Source organism: Astyanax mexicanus, chromosome 18 (genome assembly GCF_023375975.1).
Source record: "Astyanax mexicanus isolate ESR-SI-001 chromosome 18, AstMex3_surface, whole genome shotgun sequence".
Taxonomy (NCBI): Eukaryota; Metazoa; Chordata; class Actinopteri; order Characiformes; family Acestrorhamphidae; genus Astyanax; species Astyanax mexicanus.
Genome location: NC_064425.1, coordinates 44,166,437 through 44,184,299, shown reverse-complemented (window position 1 = coordinate 44,184,299; position 17,863 = coordinate 44,166,437). Strand labels below are relative to the sequence as shown.

The 17,863-nt window shown below is 36.3% G+C and overlaps 1 protein-coding gene across 1 annotated transcript in view; it reads left to right on the top strand.

The window, feature by feature from the left end:
• Positions 1 to 15,667, top strand: part of si:dkey-262k9.2 (uncharacterized) — a 50,542-nt gene extending 34,875 nt beyond the window's left edge. The window contains exons 6-9 of the mRNA XM_049467071.1: positions 559 to 591; positions 718 to 786; positions 2,473 to 2,515; positions 11,690 to 15,667. Of these exons, the coding sequence (XP_049323028.1) occupies positions 559 to 591; positions 718 to 786; positions 2,473 to 2,515; positions 11,690 to 11,735 (191 nt within the window). The 3' untranslated portion in view covers positions 11,736 to 15,667. The remainder of the gene's footprint in view (positions 1 to 558; positions 592 to 717; positions 787 to 2,472; positions 2,516 to 11,689) is intronic.
• The last annotated feature ends 2,196 nt before the right edge of the window (positions 15,668 to 17,863 follow it).

Genomic DNA, 17,863 nt, shown 5'->3' with positions numbered 1-17,863 from the left:
CGGCACCTGCGTGCCCAAATTTCGGATAACTCAGCGCTTTTGCGGGCGCTTACCGCATGGGTTGTGCATGACTACAAAGAGGTTTTATTTAGGTTCAGATTAAAATTATAAAGTAAACACATACTTTGCGCTGCACAGCGGGGTGGTGTTCTCGGAGATGGGAGAATAGGTATGAACGTATGTTCACCTTTAGCTGTGACTTTACGGCCACATTGATCACAAATCGGATAACCATCCTCGGGTGCGTTCGGCGGGTCTCCGAAATAGTCCCACACTGCTGATTTTAGTTTAGCCTTTTTTTAGGCGGATGGAGATTTGTTTAGTCTGATGCACTTTCTGCTGTTCTCACCGCTGTATGCTGAGAAGCTGAAGCGGAGCAGAGTTGCGCATGCGCGGGTGAGTTTGTCCGCTGGCATGCGTTTTACCGGTAATAAGCAAACACACACGGTATGATAACCGTGCATTTTAATACCATGGTATACCGTGAAACCGGTTACCGCTGCAACCCTACCAATGGCTGATGGCTATTGTGTAAATTGATTTGTTTGTACATTTCAGGAAATTCCCAGAAACAAGGATCTAAAGATGAAGGTAAAAACGTCTCTTTGTGTCACATATAAACAGCAAAATGGTCTATATACTGTAAATTTTACACTGTGCTTTAATAGCAGATAAAAAATTTCTCATTGTCGTGTGTCTCTGCTTATCTTGTTGCAGATGGAACCACCACCATTATCATCATAGCAGCAGTGAGTGTGGTGGCCCTGACCATCGTAGCTGTTCTAGGTAAGGAATACACCTGTGTTATCTAGTATATTTGACTGGATTATTATATATTTTTCATATGTGTAGCATTCACTGCTCGTCAGGCCGTGCAACTACATATATTGCACGTGTGACATCTGTGCCGCTCATCCTACAGAAAACACTGTGTTTAAAAGTGTAGGAAGTGTAAAAAAATGTTTTGGTTTTTTTTGGGCTAGTTGGCACCTAATTAGTGTAGAAACAAAGAATTACCTTTTTAAATGATGTAGTTTCTGTTAAAAATGACGTCCACATACGAGGACTTTAGTTTTATAATTCGATAGAACACAATGATGTCGCCATAAGCAATGGTTGCTAAGGTGTTGTTAGGTGGTTGCTAAGGCGTTGCTATGGTATCCATGGTGCTTGCTAAGGTGTTGCTGGGTGATTGATAAAAAGCGTTGCTATGGGATCCATGGTGGTTGCTATGGTGATGCTAAGCAGTTGCTAGGTGGTTGCTATGGAGTTTCTCTGGTATCCATGGTCGTTGCTATGGTGTTGCTAAGCAGTTGCTAGGTTGCTTCACAATGCACAACCATAATAATAATAATAATAATAATAATAATAATAATAATAATAATAATAATAATAATAATAATAATAATAATAATAATAATTTGTGAAGAAAACATGTGATGCTGGTTACAATGGTGGTTGCTTAGGCGTGTCTAATAGTTCCTAGGTGTTTGCTATGGTGTCTGTAGTGGTTGCTAAGGTGTTGCTAAGTGCTTGCTAGGTGGTTGCTAAGGTGTTGTTATGGTGTCCGTGGTGGTTGCTTAGGTGTTGCTCGGTGGTTTGTAAAGCGTTGATATTGTGTTGCTAAGCAGATGCTAGGTGGTTGCTAAGGAGTTGCTAGGTGGTTGCTAAGGTGTTGCCATAGTGTCTGTGGTGGTTGTTATGATTTGCTAAACAATTGCTAGTTTGCTCCACAATGCGCAACCAAAATAATAATAATAATAATAATAATAATAATAATAATAATAATTTCTGAGGAAAACGCATGATGCTGGTTGCTATGGTGGTTGCTTAGGTGTTTCTAATGATTGCTAGGTGTTTGCTAAGGTGTTGCTAAGGGATTGCTAGGTGGTTGCAAAGGTGTTGTTATGGTGTCTGTGGTGGTTGCTTAGGTGTTGCTAAGTGGTTGCTGAATCTTTGATATGGTGTTGCTAAGCATGTGCTAGGTGGTTGCTAAGGAGTTGTGGTGGTTATTTTTTGCTAAGCAGTTGCTAGGTTGCTTTACAATGCGCAAACATAATAATAATAATAATAATAATAATAATAATAATAATAATAATAATAATAATAATAATAATAATAATGTAATTGTTGTATAGAACTACAACCATGCTACATATACAGTATCTGATCAGTGGAGCTGAAAATACAGATAAAAGGTTGTTTAGGTAAAATGTGTGTTTTTCACACTGACCATGATTACCAAACACTAACACAGCCCCTCATGAGCAGAAACACAGTGCGAGATATAATCTGTAAATGTGTGATAAACCTCTTAAATCCTTCTGGAGCCTCTGTGGCCGGATAATCCTGCTGTAGGGAACTGAGAACTTCAACGCTTGTTAAAGTTTAACACTTGTTTTTTTCCCTCTCTCTCTCTCTCTCTCTCTCTCTCTCTCTCTCTCTCTCTCTCTTTTCTTTTTTCGCCTGCAGCGGTTCTTCTGTTCCGACGCCATCTGAAAAACAGGGAACAAGGGTGAGAACTATTTTGTTTCTTCATGAATAATTTAAACATGCGAGAAAAGTACAAGGCAAACAGAGCATGGCGGAAGCTCTTAACATGGAAATAACTCATAAGAGCGAGAAATCTGTCTGTGAATGTGTGAGAGAGAGAGAGAGGGAGAGAGAGAGGGAGAGAGAGAGGGAGAGAGAGAGGGAGAGAGAGGGAGAGAGAGAGGGAGGAGAATGGATAATCTTCAACTGAACGAGAGAAGAGAACACAACTAAATTACTGGCACTAGCATGGTGAGAGGATTTTGTATTAATTTGCACACTCGGCCCTGGCTGCGGCCTGCCTACACGGTTAGTACAGATTTGGCAACCGTTGATGGAAAATAAAACACAGTGGGCCCTATCCTATTGTACAACCTGCGGAAGGTGCTTAGCAAAGCTCATCGCTATCTTACACCTCGTCGACAGTCTATTTTTACACTTTGCAGACTCACCGTTAGAATAGTGTCAGAGTTTACAAATGGTCTGGAAGTGAGGTGTGTATAGATACATTTCTGTTGGTGCACCACTGACTGATTAAAACCCTGACAACAGTCAATAATTAGCCGCTTAATCCTTTTTTTAAGCCCTGACTTTAAAACATTTTCTTTTAAAGTCAAACAAGCGCTTGAAGTTAATCTACACAGATTTTTCTCCTGAAAAACCTCCTGTTTATTTGGGTAAATTATTTACAGTAATCTAAGAAGTCCAGATTTCCACTAAGGCTGGGTGCAGCAGCATTGGTATTAGAATTAGCGGCTAATCGCTAAAGCTAGCCGTGGTAAGCGCAAGTAAATGCCACCCAAGAGCGCTACACTGAGGAACCCTGAGTGTTCTGGGAAGCCAGGGCAATATGAGCTAGCGGTTCGTCCCACGTAACTTGTTTTAACACGGTAAACGCACTACAGACTACAGGCCGAAATACTCACCTCTAAACGGCGAATGAGCTGGAATTTAGCAAGTTTAGTGGCTAATGCTAATGCTAATGCGGCTCCAGCAGTTCAAGCCAGGGTTGGCAGAAGGCTACAGGCTGAAAATACTCGCCCTTTAAATGACGAATGAGCTAGAATTTAGCAAGTTTAGCGGTAAATACTAATGCTGCTCTAGTAGTGCTATAGCCAGGGTTAGCAGAAGGCTATAGGCTGATAATACTCACCTCTGAGTGATGACAGATCTAAAGTGCGGTTAGTGGCTAATGCTAATACTGCTCTAGTTTCATTGCTGGGGAAGTAACCTAAAACTGTAAGACACTGTAAAGTGTCTTTACTGTTTCTTAATACCTCACTGGTAGAATTCATACATAAGATGCACTGACTGGAAAATTATAGGGTGCGAAATATACATCATATATCGTGCAACGCTGGCTCCTTCCACACTAACGACAGCCGTGGTTCATTACTAAACTTCTGATTAAACTGTTATGGATAGAAAACCCCGAGCTGAGCATCAGGGCTAACACTTTAGCCGTGCCCTGTGTGAATGCAGGCCTGAGTCACGTATCCCTCGGGCCCCTCGCTGTCAACAGCAACCGCAGCAAACACAACACGAGAAGAGTTTCAGCGCCGGACGAGGCAGAACATGACGTGACCTGCTCTCAGAAACGTGCTCCACAGCACACCTTTCAGAGAAGAAAAGAGAGCAAGAACAGCAGAACACCGCCGAGCCAAAAAATCAGCTCACTCCATCACGATGCTATCTGACACAGCAGAACAGCCCCGACCTGTTCCTGTGCAGGAGAGACACAGTATCAGACAATAGCGTAGGTGTATATATATATATATTTACTGTAGCTCTGGAGAAAAAAATACAAGAGTTTACAAGATACAAGAAAAAAATACAAGAGTTTCTTTGATTTTACCAAATTGAAAACCTCTGGAATATAATCAAGAGGAAGATGGATGATCACAAGCCATCAAACCACCAAACTGATATGCTTGATTTTTTGCACCAGGAGTAAAGCAGCATAAAGTTATCCAAAAGCAGTGTGTAAGACTGGTGGAGGAGAAAGAGGAGAACATGATGCCAAGATGCATGACAAAAACTGTCATTAAAAACCAGGGTTATTCCACCAAATATTGATTTCTGAACTCTTAAAACTTTATGAATATGAACTTGTTTTCTGAAAGCTCTGCATCGTTTTTTTTGTTATTTCAGCCATTTCTCATTTTCTGCAAATAAATGCTATATATTTTTTTTTGGAATTTGGAAGAAATGTTGTCTGTAGTTTATAGAATAAAGCAACAATGTTCATTTTAATCAAGCATAAACCTATAAATAGCAAAATCAAAGAAACGGATTCAGAAACTGGTCTCAGAAAGTGGTCTCGTATTTTTTTTCCAGAGCTGTATAGTAAAATAAATAAATAAATAAACAAAGCATATAAAATAAGTTGTATATTTTACATCTCTGCTGGATTTTAAGAAAGACTTTAAGAAACTGGCTATCAAAGAAAAAAAAACTGCCAAAAACCATCAAAAAGTGAAAAATGAAAAAAAAAAAAAAAAAAAGACAAAAAAGAAATGTAGCGTACCAATGTCTTTTCCTGGAAGCTTAAATTAATAATATTCACTTTGGAAATGAATTCCTGCTGAAATTAAAAGTTTAGACTGAAACCCAACAAACTGAACCTTTTGGCTGAAGGATGAATACCGAACACTCAGGTTTTTCTCAGGTTTTCATTAATTTAGCATTTTTTTTTACCATTTCATAAATTGATGAGCTCAAATATATTTTGTCTTGCTTTTAGCAAAAAAAGCTGCAAAGAAACTGCAATTTAAAACATTTGTTTAACATCCCTGATAAATGTTATTTGATTAAAAATTAACACAACATAAAAATTATATGCCTCTATTCCATGGTAAATCAGAGCTGATTAATGATGATAGATACATCAGGTGAACTGTTTTGAGGATGCCCCACAGATGCTCAACAGGGTTTAATTCAATACAAAGCCAAATATATGGCCAAACTATATATTAATTATATGGTTATAACAGTTGTTTCCTTCAAGACAATATGATGAAAAGCTTAAGATTAAGAAGTATTTTAGAAGTTACTGAAAGTAACTTTTCCTGAACTCAGATCCCCTCTATCTTTCATCTCCTTAATCAGCGTATTCATCAGAGCTGTGGAAGGAGGTCGTTTATAATTGTGTTGTTCTTATTCTGAAAATGTTGAGTTATGAACGAGACACAGAGTGCTGTTCCTTTTCTTTTTTTAACATTTCCTGCTTCGTCTTGTGCTTGGTTTTTCAGTGCTGTTTGTGTGTGTGTGGGTGTGTGTATGTGTGTGTGGGAGTGTGTGTTTGCCTTGTGCGCCTGTTTTGCACAGTAATCAGTTTCAGTTTGTCACTAAAGCTGGGAGGGGTGATACACGACCTGCTCAACAAGAGAGTGAGCGAGAGAGAGGGAGTGAAAGAGAGAGAGAGGGGGAGTGAGAGAGAGAGAGGGTAAGATGTATAGTGAAAGAGGAAAAGAAGGAGTGGTGGAGAGACAAACAGCAAATGAGATATGAGATGTGAGAGGGAGTAAAAGAAAGAAAAAGAGAATGAAGGAGAAAGAGAAGTAACATAACATAAGTGGGGAAAGAGACAGAAGAACAAAGGGGAATGAGAAACAAAGAGAGAAGAGAGACTGGGAAGGAAAGGGTGAAGAGAGGTAGAAAAGGAAGAAAATGTAAAGGTGAAAGAAAGAGAGAAAAAAGAGATGCAGAATAGAGACAAAGAACAAGAAAAAGGCAAAGGGGGGATAAAAGAAGGAAGGAGAGAAAGAATGATAAGGAGACGTAGAGAAAACAGTAAGAGAGAGAGAGAGAGAGTTATGGAGAATTAAAGAATGAAAAAGTGAGGGAGAAAAAGAAGGATAATTAGAAATCGGGAAATACTGAACAGTGAAATACAAAGAGTAAAACATAAATACAATGGGGAAAAAAGGAAGGAACAGACTAAGAAGGAGTGGAAGACAAGAGAGAGAGGGAGGGAGAAAAGAAAGAAAAGGGAAAGGTGAGAGAAATAGAAGAACAGAGATGCAGAAGAGAAACAAAGGGTGATGGTATAGGGATTAAGGAAGGAATAAGAGAAAGATGGAAGAAGAAAAGTAGGCATGAGTAGAAAAAAAAGATGGAAGAACAGAAGGAATGAATAAGAGAGTGATGAGGAATTCAAGAGTGAAAGAGGGAGGATAGAAAGAAAGAGTTGGAGAATAATTATATATGAAGAAAAATTCAAAAGTAAAACATGAAAAAGAGAGCTGGGGAAGAAGGGAGGGAATGGACAAAGAAAGAGTAAAAGAAAAGAGAGAGAACAAGGGAAGGAAACAAGGAAGAGTTACAAGAGTAAATTATATGAGAATGTACCAGAGAGAGAGGGGGACAGAAAGTAAGAAGAAAAAGCTTAAAAGGATATAAAGATAAATGAGGGAAAAAAGAAGGGATTGAGACAAAACAAGAAGAAAGGTAGATGGAAAACACAAGAAAAGAGGAAAAGACTAAGATAAGTGGGGTAAAGGGAAGGTAAGAAAGAGACAGACAGGGTGAACAAATAGAAGGAAGCATTGAAAGGTACAACAGACAACATGGAAATAGAAAGATAAGATAGAAAGAGAGGAATAGACAAAATCTATAAAGCATTTTTCCCTTAAACAGCAGCTTCAGACTCCGCGCTTCCCGCTGAGCCACAAGCTGCTTCTACAACTTTCTGCGTCAGTCTGTCCATCACTTTTCATATTTGTCTATCTGTCTGTCTACATGACAGTAATGACCCCTTCATCCCTCGTTCTTTCTCGCTTTGTCTGGCTCTTTCTTGCTTCTCTCTTGTGCCGAGGTTAAATTCTTGTGCAGGATTACAGGTTACCTCTAGGGAATGGAGTTCGCTGAGCTGGTGTTTTTTCTCCGGTGTTGAGAGATAGGGCATCTGAAAAGCGGCTTAATCGCGCAGCAACCCGAAGCGTTTGTGGATCAACACTGAGCCTGCTGGGGCACATAGTCCTTTCCAAGCATGCCGAGAGATGACGGATACAATGAAAGCTAATAAAAGTGAAATAAATATATAAATAAATGCATGAAACGCGTAATACAGGCAAGTTGCAGATTCCTGCTGTGAACATGGTCAACAGGGTTCAAATAAACTCAGTGTTCACCTCAAGGAGCCGTGGGCTGGAGGTTTAAGTAGCAGTATTGTAGGATAAGTTTTTTTTGTGACCGAAAGGTCACTGGTTTCATTCCTTGATCCCTTGAACCTTTCTCCAAGATGCCACCCTTAACTTCTCCCCCAGATACCTGAATGGTCCCCAGGTCCTTCAATTGCAACCAGAAGGTCACTGGTTTGATCCCTTGATCTCTTAAACCCAACACCAACCAACTCAACTGCTCCCCAGATTCTACAGCTACAGGCTGCTTCGTATAGAGTGAGCTCTTTTGCAACCAGAAGGTGACTGGTTTGATTCCTAGATCCCTTGGACCTTTGTCCAAGACGCACTCCCTTAACTGCTACTCTGGTTCTACAGCTAGATCTGGCCACTTCTTTGTGGAGTAAGCTCAATTGCGACCAGGACGTCATTGATTAGATCCCCAGACCCCCAACTGCTCTCCACCTCCTATAGCTAAAACTACCCACTGCTTTGTAGGGTGAGCTCAATTGCAACCAGAAGGTGACTGGTTTGATCCCTAGATTCCTTGAAACTTTGTCCAAGATCCAATGCAAGAGACCTTGTGACAAGAAGGTGATTGGTTTCATACCATGACTTAACTGATGTCCTCAACTGCTTTTGGAGTGCTGCAGCTAGAGATGCAATCCACCAGGAGATTGCTGGTTTGGTTTGGTTTCCCTTAACTGTTAGGACTTGACTGAAATGCCCCTTTAAAGACATTTACCCTCCAACTGCTGCCCAGGTCCAACAGCTACACTGTTTTTGTAGAATAGGCTTCCTTGCAACAAGAAGGTTGCTGGTTCGGTCCCCTAAACCGACAAGACTTGAATGAAGTGCCCTGTTTCAAGACACCAACCTTGAAATGCTTCTGGGGTCCACTTTGTTAAATGAACCCAATTGCAACCAGGAGGTCATTGTTTTGATGCTCTAAACTGACAGGACTTGACAAAAGTGTCAAGACATCATCCCTCAACTGCTCCACAGGTTCTGCAGCTGATAGGACTTGAAAAAATTGCCCTTTGTCAAGGCACCTAACCCTTAACTTCTTCTGAAAGATGGTTGCTTGTTTGATTACCTGAACTGAGAGGAGTTTAATGACCTCCGAAGGACATCCTGTAGTATTTAGTATCAAGATGTTAGCACCAGACCTTCTCAAACTCTTTAAGGTTGCCTATGAACCAGTCATCAGTTTAATTGTTGCCCCTCATTGGAGAATATTTGGTTGGTACTGACCACTGCATGAGATCTTACAGTACTTTTGGAAAAGCTCTGCTCCAGTGCAACCAGACAACCAGACAACCAAACGTCTTTTGCTTGCAGTAACGAATCTCCAAAAGTATCTATTTTTAAGTCTCTAGACTAGGACAGGACCCAGTTTCCCAAACCATCATAGTTTTGAGATAATCTTAAGTGTTGGACAGAGTGTTTAAATGTGAAACTTGCTCAACCATTAAACAGTGACCTTTGCGCTGAGAGGCTTTTGAGAAATCCATTCGGGAATGTTCCCAAGATGAAGCAATTGGAGTGATGATAGCAAAGCCTCTGTTTGTCGCTCTTTCAGAGCTGTTTTCATAACCACACTGCGGACGTCTGTCACCAAGTTCCTTGCCTTTTTTTTTCATCATTGCACCACGTAACACAGAATAAACTGTACGCCTGACCTTTACTGTAATTTGCATTTTGTAAATATGAGCAGCGTAGCATGATGACGGGATGTGCCGTAGGCTCTGTAAACAATCTGTTGAGGCAAAGCCAATCAGACTGATATAAAAAATGATGGATAAAGACCCCCGTGTGCAGAAGAGCAGAAGAACAAGACCCATCCTCAACTTGTGTCATCTACAGGAATTTGGACAATGAAACTGAAAAACCTGTCGTTATTTTAGTGTGGGATTTTAGGTTTCATGGCTAAATTGGAGCAGCCTGGTGTTCAATCTTCATTAATTGCACATTACACCAGTAAGAGCAGAGTGTGAAGGTTCAATTAGCAGAGTAAGAGCTTTGAGCAGTTCTGCTCTAAATATTGCAATGCACACTATAACATTATGGGAGACACACCAGAGTTCAAAAGAGGACAAATTGTTGGTGCACGTCTTGCTGAAGCATCTGTGACCAAGACAGCAAGTCTTTGTGATGCAGCATCAAGAGCCACGGTATCCAGGGTAATGTCAGCAGCATACCACCAAGAAGGACCAACCACATCCAACAGGATTAACTGTGGACGCTGTAAGAGGAAGCTATCTGAAAGGGATGTACTTCTGGATAAGTAGGGGGCGCTCTCCTCCCGCATTATTTTTTTATATGATGCTGGTTGGTAAAGACGTCTAGTGTGTAGTGATGCTGAACTGGTAGAAAAGAGGTGTAAAATTGAGACTTCGGAAGTATCGGAGGAGGCATGCGCTTGTCCTGATGCTGATCCTTCTCCTGTCAGAAACATTGCAGTTAGTTTTTACAAAATTAAAGTTTTTTTTTTTTAGTTTTTAAAGTTTTAACACTAATGACACACTTAAAATTGACCTATTTCAACAAAATCAACAAAACGTCTATTTCTGTTATTTTTCCCCCTGTTGGTAAAGCTTGTTCAGTCCTGCGGGAAAAGCACGGACCTCTCAATTTAATTCATCAAAGGAGGGAAAAATGATGTTTATGTGAACAGAATGAACCCAGCTGTGTCTGCACTGTTTAAACAGCCTAAATATGTCACATTCTTCTCACAATAAGAGCCATTCATTCAGAGAAATGATTAAACGCTCCTCTATTCAAACCTGAAGTCGGAGTGAGCGCTGGCAGTAATGGTGTGTGTTTGTAACCTGCACCACCTACTAGTTGACATTTCACCAACAAGTTAGTGCAAGTTAGTGAAAATCAATCACCTGTAATTAACGTTTAGCCGGCTGACAGAAATCATTTCTCAAAGTGGTTGAGTAAATAGTTGTTGAACATTGAGCTGTACATTGTTATTGTCACAGCAAAGCCTTATTTTCACTAATTGCTGACTTTGTGATTCCAGCATTCAGTCAAATGTGTTTAAACTTTATCCAAATGTTTTGAAGTTCATCATTTATACAAATGTTGTTTTTGGATTCCACAAAGTAGCTAAATGTTTTAAAAGTCCATCATTTACCCAAACAAGCTCAGCATTTTGACAAATGTTTTTGAACTCTTAACATTTAACCAAATGTTTTGTGGTTTTAACATTTAGCCAATTGTTTTGAATTCCATAATGTAGCCAAATGTTTTTGAACTTCATCATCATCATTATTTTGAAACCTAACATTTAATAAAATGTTGCCTTGAACTCCAACCTTTAGCAAATGTTTTGAACTCCATTTTTTAGCCTAATGTTTTTGAACTCCATCATTTGTCCAAATGTTGTTTTGGGATTTCATCATTTAGTCAAATGTTTCTAAATTCCATAATGTAGCTAAATGTTTTTGATTTCATAATTTAGCCTAATGTTTTTGAAGTCCATCGTTTAGCCCAATGTTTTTGAAGTCCATTAGTTAACCCAATTTATTGTGATTTCATCATTTAGTCAAATGTTTTTAAAGTCCATCATTTAGCTACTTGTATTTGGTATCCACCATTTAGCCAAATGTTTTTTGGATTCCAACTTTGAGCCAAATGTTTTTAAAGTCCATCATTTACCCAAATGTACAAATGTTTTTGGATTTCATCATTTACCCAAAAGCTTTTGAGCTCCAAGTTTTAGCAAGATGTTTTGAAGTCCGTCCTTTATCAAAATGTTGGATTTCATCGTTTAGCCAAATGTTTTTTTAAGTCCATCATTTAGCCAACAGCTTGTGCACACAACTCTATCATCCAAACATATTTGCATTACACCATTTACTGTAGCAACACCTTAACAACCAACACTTGTACCACAGCAACACTCCTGAGGTGCAACCACACCAATCGATGAAGTTGCCACTGAATTATGTGATTATGAAAATCAAGATTATGGTTTTATTTACAGTATATATATATATATTTTCTTTTTCTTTCTTTTCCTGCAGGGTCTACGCTGTTCCGGTGGATCAGGTGGAAAAAGGAGGAATCTAAAAAAAAAAACACCAACGCTCTTCTTCTTCTTCTTCTCCTGGATCTTTATCAGGGACGGGGCTCATAAACCCATAAAACACACAATCCCACCCCAGACCCTCCTACTGTTCCACACCTCCACTAACTCCAGCAGATCCCTGCAGCTCCTCCAGCCTGTTTTTCTCCAGCTGTCAGGAGATTTTACGCATGCCTGCAGACGGGTCGGGTTTAAATGAATGCACAGAGTCTTCTTTCTGTGTTTATCATCTCCTACATCAGGAACTAAAGAAAACAAAGAGAGAGAGAGAGAGAGAGAGAGAGAGAGAGAGAGAGAGAGAGAGAGAGAGAGAGAGAGAGAGAAATAAGTTCCACCACTGCCACACTGTTTCTGTCTGACTGTTTTAATTTTTATTTTGGTAACACTTTATAATAACTTCCATTAATAAACCATTAACTAATGATTAATAACTGTTATTTTTCACATTTTAAGAAACTAAAAAGTTTCTATCACATTGGTAAATACTAATGAATGCATTAAAATGCAACATAACCTGCAATTGATAAAAATATTTTCCCGGTTTAAAATTCACATTTACTAGCAATTTATTAATGTTCAAATTCTGATGAGCTAATAATTTGCTAACATTTTTAATATAAATGTTTTGTTCACATCTACTGATCATTAGTTAAAAATATATTCATTTTTAAGTTATTATAAAGTGTTACCTTTTTTATGTTAAACATTTATGTGGCACATTAGTCCGCATTACTCATAAATCAAGGCAAACAGTTAAGCAATAAAACCTCTGAACATCTATATCTATAACACAGTGCTAATTTTATTAAAAAAAATTGGGCATTCTTTGATAAAACTGACTAAAGTCACCAAATCTATGAAGTAAAACATAGAACATAGTTTAGCAAACAACAGAAAAAAGGTGTTAAACAAATTAAAATTATGTTTTATATTTTAGATTAGATGACAGCTTTGCACATCTTGGCTGGATTTTCTCAGTCAAAAACAGAAATGATGATAAAATGATAAAAACATAATGATGGAACTGGCACTAATCAGGACCGCTCCAGAAAAAGGAAGAGCTAGAGTTTCCTCTGTTGTACAGGATAAGTTTATCAGAGTTACCAGCCTCAGAAACTGTAAGATAAGAGCATCTAAATGCTTCACAGAGTGTTTTGGTTTGTTTAACACTTTTAAGTTGCATGATAAACATAAAACATAAGTTTATTTTCACTTAGAAAATCAAAACACATGCAGTCTATACACATTTTTCCCTTAAAAAGTAAATTAAAAGTTCTTTAAAGATAATTTTTCATAAAAAAAAAAAAAAACATTTTTTAACCCAAAAAAAAAACACTGTATTGGTATAACCTATAAATAAATAAATAAATAAATAAATAAATAAACAACTCAGTAGCCATTCTTAAGGTTAAATAAGGTTTTTTTAAAAAAGAGCCATATTGAATCTTTCTACTTACAAATTAATTGTTTTATCATTTTATTTTTAAGGAAGCTTTTTTTTAAGTAGCTTCAATAGCAAGACCCTCTATGTAACCAGCCCTCATTTTTTAACTTTAATTCTCCAATAACTACATTAGTGCAATAATATGATTTTAAGATAGTTTCATAGACCCCAATATAGAACCCTGTGGGACTCCATAGTATATGCTAGACTATATGGTTACCAAATAGTCAGAATAGTTGGTGCTTTAGGATTAAAATAATTAAATAATATTAATAAAAATAAGAAATAGGCTTCAGAAGATTAAAAAAGATAATCTATGACATCTCTCTATCTCTCTTTTCTTTCTCTATCTCTCTATTCATCCTTTTTCCATCCTCGATATCATTACGAGCGCGTCAGGTTCAGGTGCTTGGGCCCCGTTATTGCAGTTAAACGCTGCCCTTATAAAAGTCAGGCTGGCAGCTGAGCTCAGGGGGCATATGGGCACTTTTTTAATTTCTTTTTTTTATCTTTTTTTATTTTTTAAAGAAAGATCTTTTGTTTTTTAGTGTCTCTATACATCTGTTAGGGTCTCCCGGCTGAAACCCCCTGCCGGGTCGAGGTCGAGACCCCTGCATGTGCAGCTGAAAGGAAGGCGAGCAGCATACACCTTCACACACCTTCACACCTTCACATCTTCACACCTTCACACACACTTTCAGGCTATTTTTGGTTTGAGGTTTTTTACGTTTCTGTTAAACCGCGTGGTTTTCTGCGTATCGCTGTGTGTCTCAGACATGATGGCGCTTTAGAGTCATTTAGAAGCTCATTTATTTTAGAAGCTCATTTATAAAGGGTTTATAAATAGTTTACAAAGTATAAAGAGTTTCCTAACCCTTTAAAATGCCTTGTATCGTATATAGGCTACAGGTGTAGGTGATACAAAACACGTTTTTCTGTAATAAAATAACTTATTTCTAATTCTAAAAAAAAAAATGAGGGTTTAAAATCTCCTACAGGACACTTGAAGAAGTAGACAAACATAACGAAACTAAAGGTTTGGAGACATAAACTGTTTAATTTGTATTCAGGAAAATGTTGATTTTAAAACTAAAAGTTTAGGAAAGAAACAATTTTATCATTTTTTTCATTATATTTTGACATTAGCAGATTTTATTTTTCTATTACAATTAAGTTTATGCTAGATAGATAGATAGATAGATAGATAGATAGATAGATAGATAGATAGATAGATAGATAGATAGATAGATAGATAGATAGATAGATAGATAGATAGATAGATAGATAGATAGATAGATAGATAGATAGATAGAAATTTACGCAATTGACAAAAATCCTGGCCTGTTAAGGGGTTAATTAATGGTTTTAAGTTGTAAATACTTAAAAACATGAATTTATTTTTAAATATTTACAACAAACACATATATAGAACGAACAACAGTGACAATGATTTTTAGTGACATTGTCTTTTTTAACATGTGTAATAAAATAATATAGAAAGTAAGTTTAGTCATTTTTTATATGTTATTATAGTTAAACAACAGACTTAATTAATTAACAGTAATTAACAGTTATTGATGATGACTAATGGGAAAGACAAAGTAAGATAAGACAGTATAAATTATTAAATTACTATTTTGTATACACGACATGCTTATTAATGGTTTATAACCTAATTAATAACTATTAATAGACTCATATTAAGTCTAACTGTTTATAAACCCTTTATAAAAGAGACTTATTTTAAAGAGGTGCAAAAAATGATAGACTCTAAAGAGAATAAAGATAAAAATTAATCTCAAAATATTATGGCTTTATTTTAAAATGTCTAATTAGCCCTAAAACACCATCATATCTGTGAGCTTGCCAGGAAAATGTATTTGTGTGTGTGTATAATTGTGTGTAAGTGTGTGTGTGTGTGTGTGTGTGTGTCTCTACAGGCGTTAGTTTAAAGGCTAATTGATTTCTGCTGCAGTATAAAAATCCTGTTAAATCTGTTACTGAAAGTGTTTTCTCGCTCTGTTGCCAGATATTTCAGATAATCACGCAATCATTTCACAAATAAGAATGTAGCCGTTTCTTTAACTGGGTTGAAAACACTCCTTTTAAAAATCCCATTTCCCCGTTATTTTTAGGACAAAGTTATTTTTTTTTAAATCATTTTATTTGTATTTTTTTTTTTGTCGACCAGCTTCACTGTGTTTGATTCTTTTCACAAGAGCAGATGAAAGATTTCTTAGATGTGTTGATTCTTTGTCCTTTTTGAATGGGAACAGTAACCGGGGCACCTGTTTTTTTTTTTGTTTTTTTTTTTCTGATCAAGAAAATACAAATAAATAAATAAATAAATAAATAAATAAATAACCTCAGTTATTTTCTTACTGTAGATTTTACTTAAAATAAAGCAATTTACTGATACAAAAGGAAAGAAAAAAGGCAATAAATAATAAAATAAATAAATAAATAAATAAAAAGTTTGTTTTTTCTCTAGATGCTTAAAATAAAGCAATTTACCAAGATTACCAAGAGAAAGAAAGAGACAGTAGTGAATATTACTATTTTTTCCCATTTTACTTAAATTAAAGCAATTTACTGATACAAAATATACAATATATATATATATATATATATATATATATATATATATATATATATATATATATATATATATATATATATATATACATATATTCATGTAAAACAGATGCATTTTACGAGACTTTTATGTGCGTGTTCATTTTCTTAGCACTTTTTGTCATATTTTTTTTTAACCACTTTATATGTTGTAATTTTTATTTTAGTACTTTTTTTTTAGTCAGTTGTACTAGAACTGGCTTTATGGGTGTTAAGAAGGTTTATGGTGTTGATGATGATGATGATGATGATGATGATGATGATGATGATGATGATGATGTTTGTATATTGTGTGTATGATGGATGTAAATGAATATAATTTGCTTTGAAAAACATTTATTTGCAATACATTCTGCTAAATATGTCAATTTCTTGCCACTCAAAAAAAAAAATAACATATAAAAACATGGAGCATTTTTTAATTGTCCATAATTGTTTATAAAGAAATTTACATACAATATAAAATAACAACTGAGCTTTTCTATTGTGTAACCATATATCAATATACCATCTCAAATCAATTTTTGGGTGAAACTTTACAAAAACGGTCACAAATACTTTTTACACTTTTTAAATGGTTAATTAATCTCTTAACGAATTATTAATTAGCTCTCGTTAACACATTATACAGGAGTTTCACTGAAGTTCTCCAGCACTGAGACTGAAGCAGTATTAGCGTTAGCCGTTAATCACGCTAAGCGCTAGCTCTTTTGCCGCTCACAGGTGAGTATATTGGACTGTAGCCTGTGCTTTTACCGTGTTAAAACAAGCTAAGTGGGACAAACCGCTAACTTATATCACCCTGGCTTAAGGTAACACTCAAGGTTCCACAGGCTAGCACTGTTGTGCAGCATTTACTAGCAATAACCGTGGCTTGCGCTAGCGATTAGCTGCTAATGCTAATGCTGCTGCACCCAGCCTTAGTGAAAATCTGGAAATTTGGAAAAGTTTACTGTAAATAAACGAAAGTGCTTTATTCACTCAAATAAACACTTTTCAGTACAGAAATCTGTGTAGATTAACATCCAGCACTTATTTAAGCTAAATTTATTTTAAAAAAGACCTGCAGAATTAGAAGAAAAACATGGTGAGACCCCTGTTCCTTACTAGTGTCGCATAATGCGCCTTAAAATAAACAGTCATTTTACTACCCAAAGCATTGAAGGATGCTTATAATTACATAATACATACATTCAATACATATGCAGAAAACATGGAAACTCCACCCAGATAGGGACTTGAACCCAAGACCCCAGTGCTGGGAGACGAATGTGCTAACTGCTAACTACTACCAATTTTTTACAGTATTAAAGAAAAAAACAGGTGATATATGGTTATTCACTGGAATGTCTCGATTGACAATTGGAATTGATGGTAAAAAATGAAAAAAAAAATGAAATATATATATATATAAATATATTATATATATATTTTTAAATATATAATTTTTACTGCAATAAAATGCTGCCAGAAACTCATTAGAAATCATAATTGACACACATTTAAAAACTGTAATTATTTTTAAAGGGATAAATGCTAAATTTCAGAGCTTTCCACAGTATAAGTATCTATTAATAATGATTATATGATTATATACCAACCAATATATTGTGCAGATCTACTTTGTATACCTGTGTATATCCATATTTCCACGTATATGGATACTGGTTTCTATGGATCAGTGGTGCTTTACTACTGAAAAAAAAATATAAATAAATAAAAACAGTCCAATCCCAGTTTATTAGTGGACAAACAGTTCTATAACATGTCTATAAACTGGGAATTCTATAACAGAACAGTGTTAAACTGCACTGTCTATAACCTCAAACACCTTCACATACTCATACTCTTTTATTCCTGTGTACATATATAAACAAAAAAAAACATGACATGCAAATTACTGATGACTATATGTAAATGTGTTTCTATATTTGGCATTTGTTTCTTCTTGTTTTTATCTTTAATCTTCAATGATCCCGTTTGTTCTATTCTCTATTTGTGGCTGTGCTTCATTCCTCACACTCACACACTTAC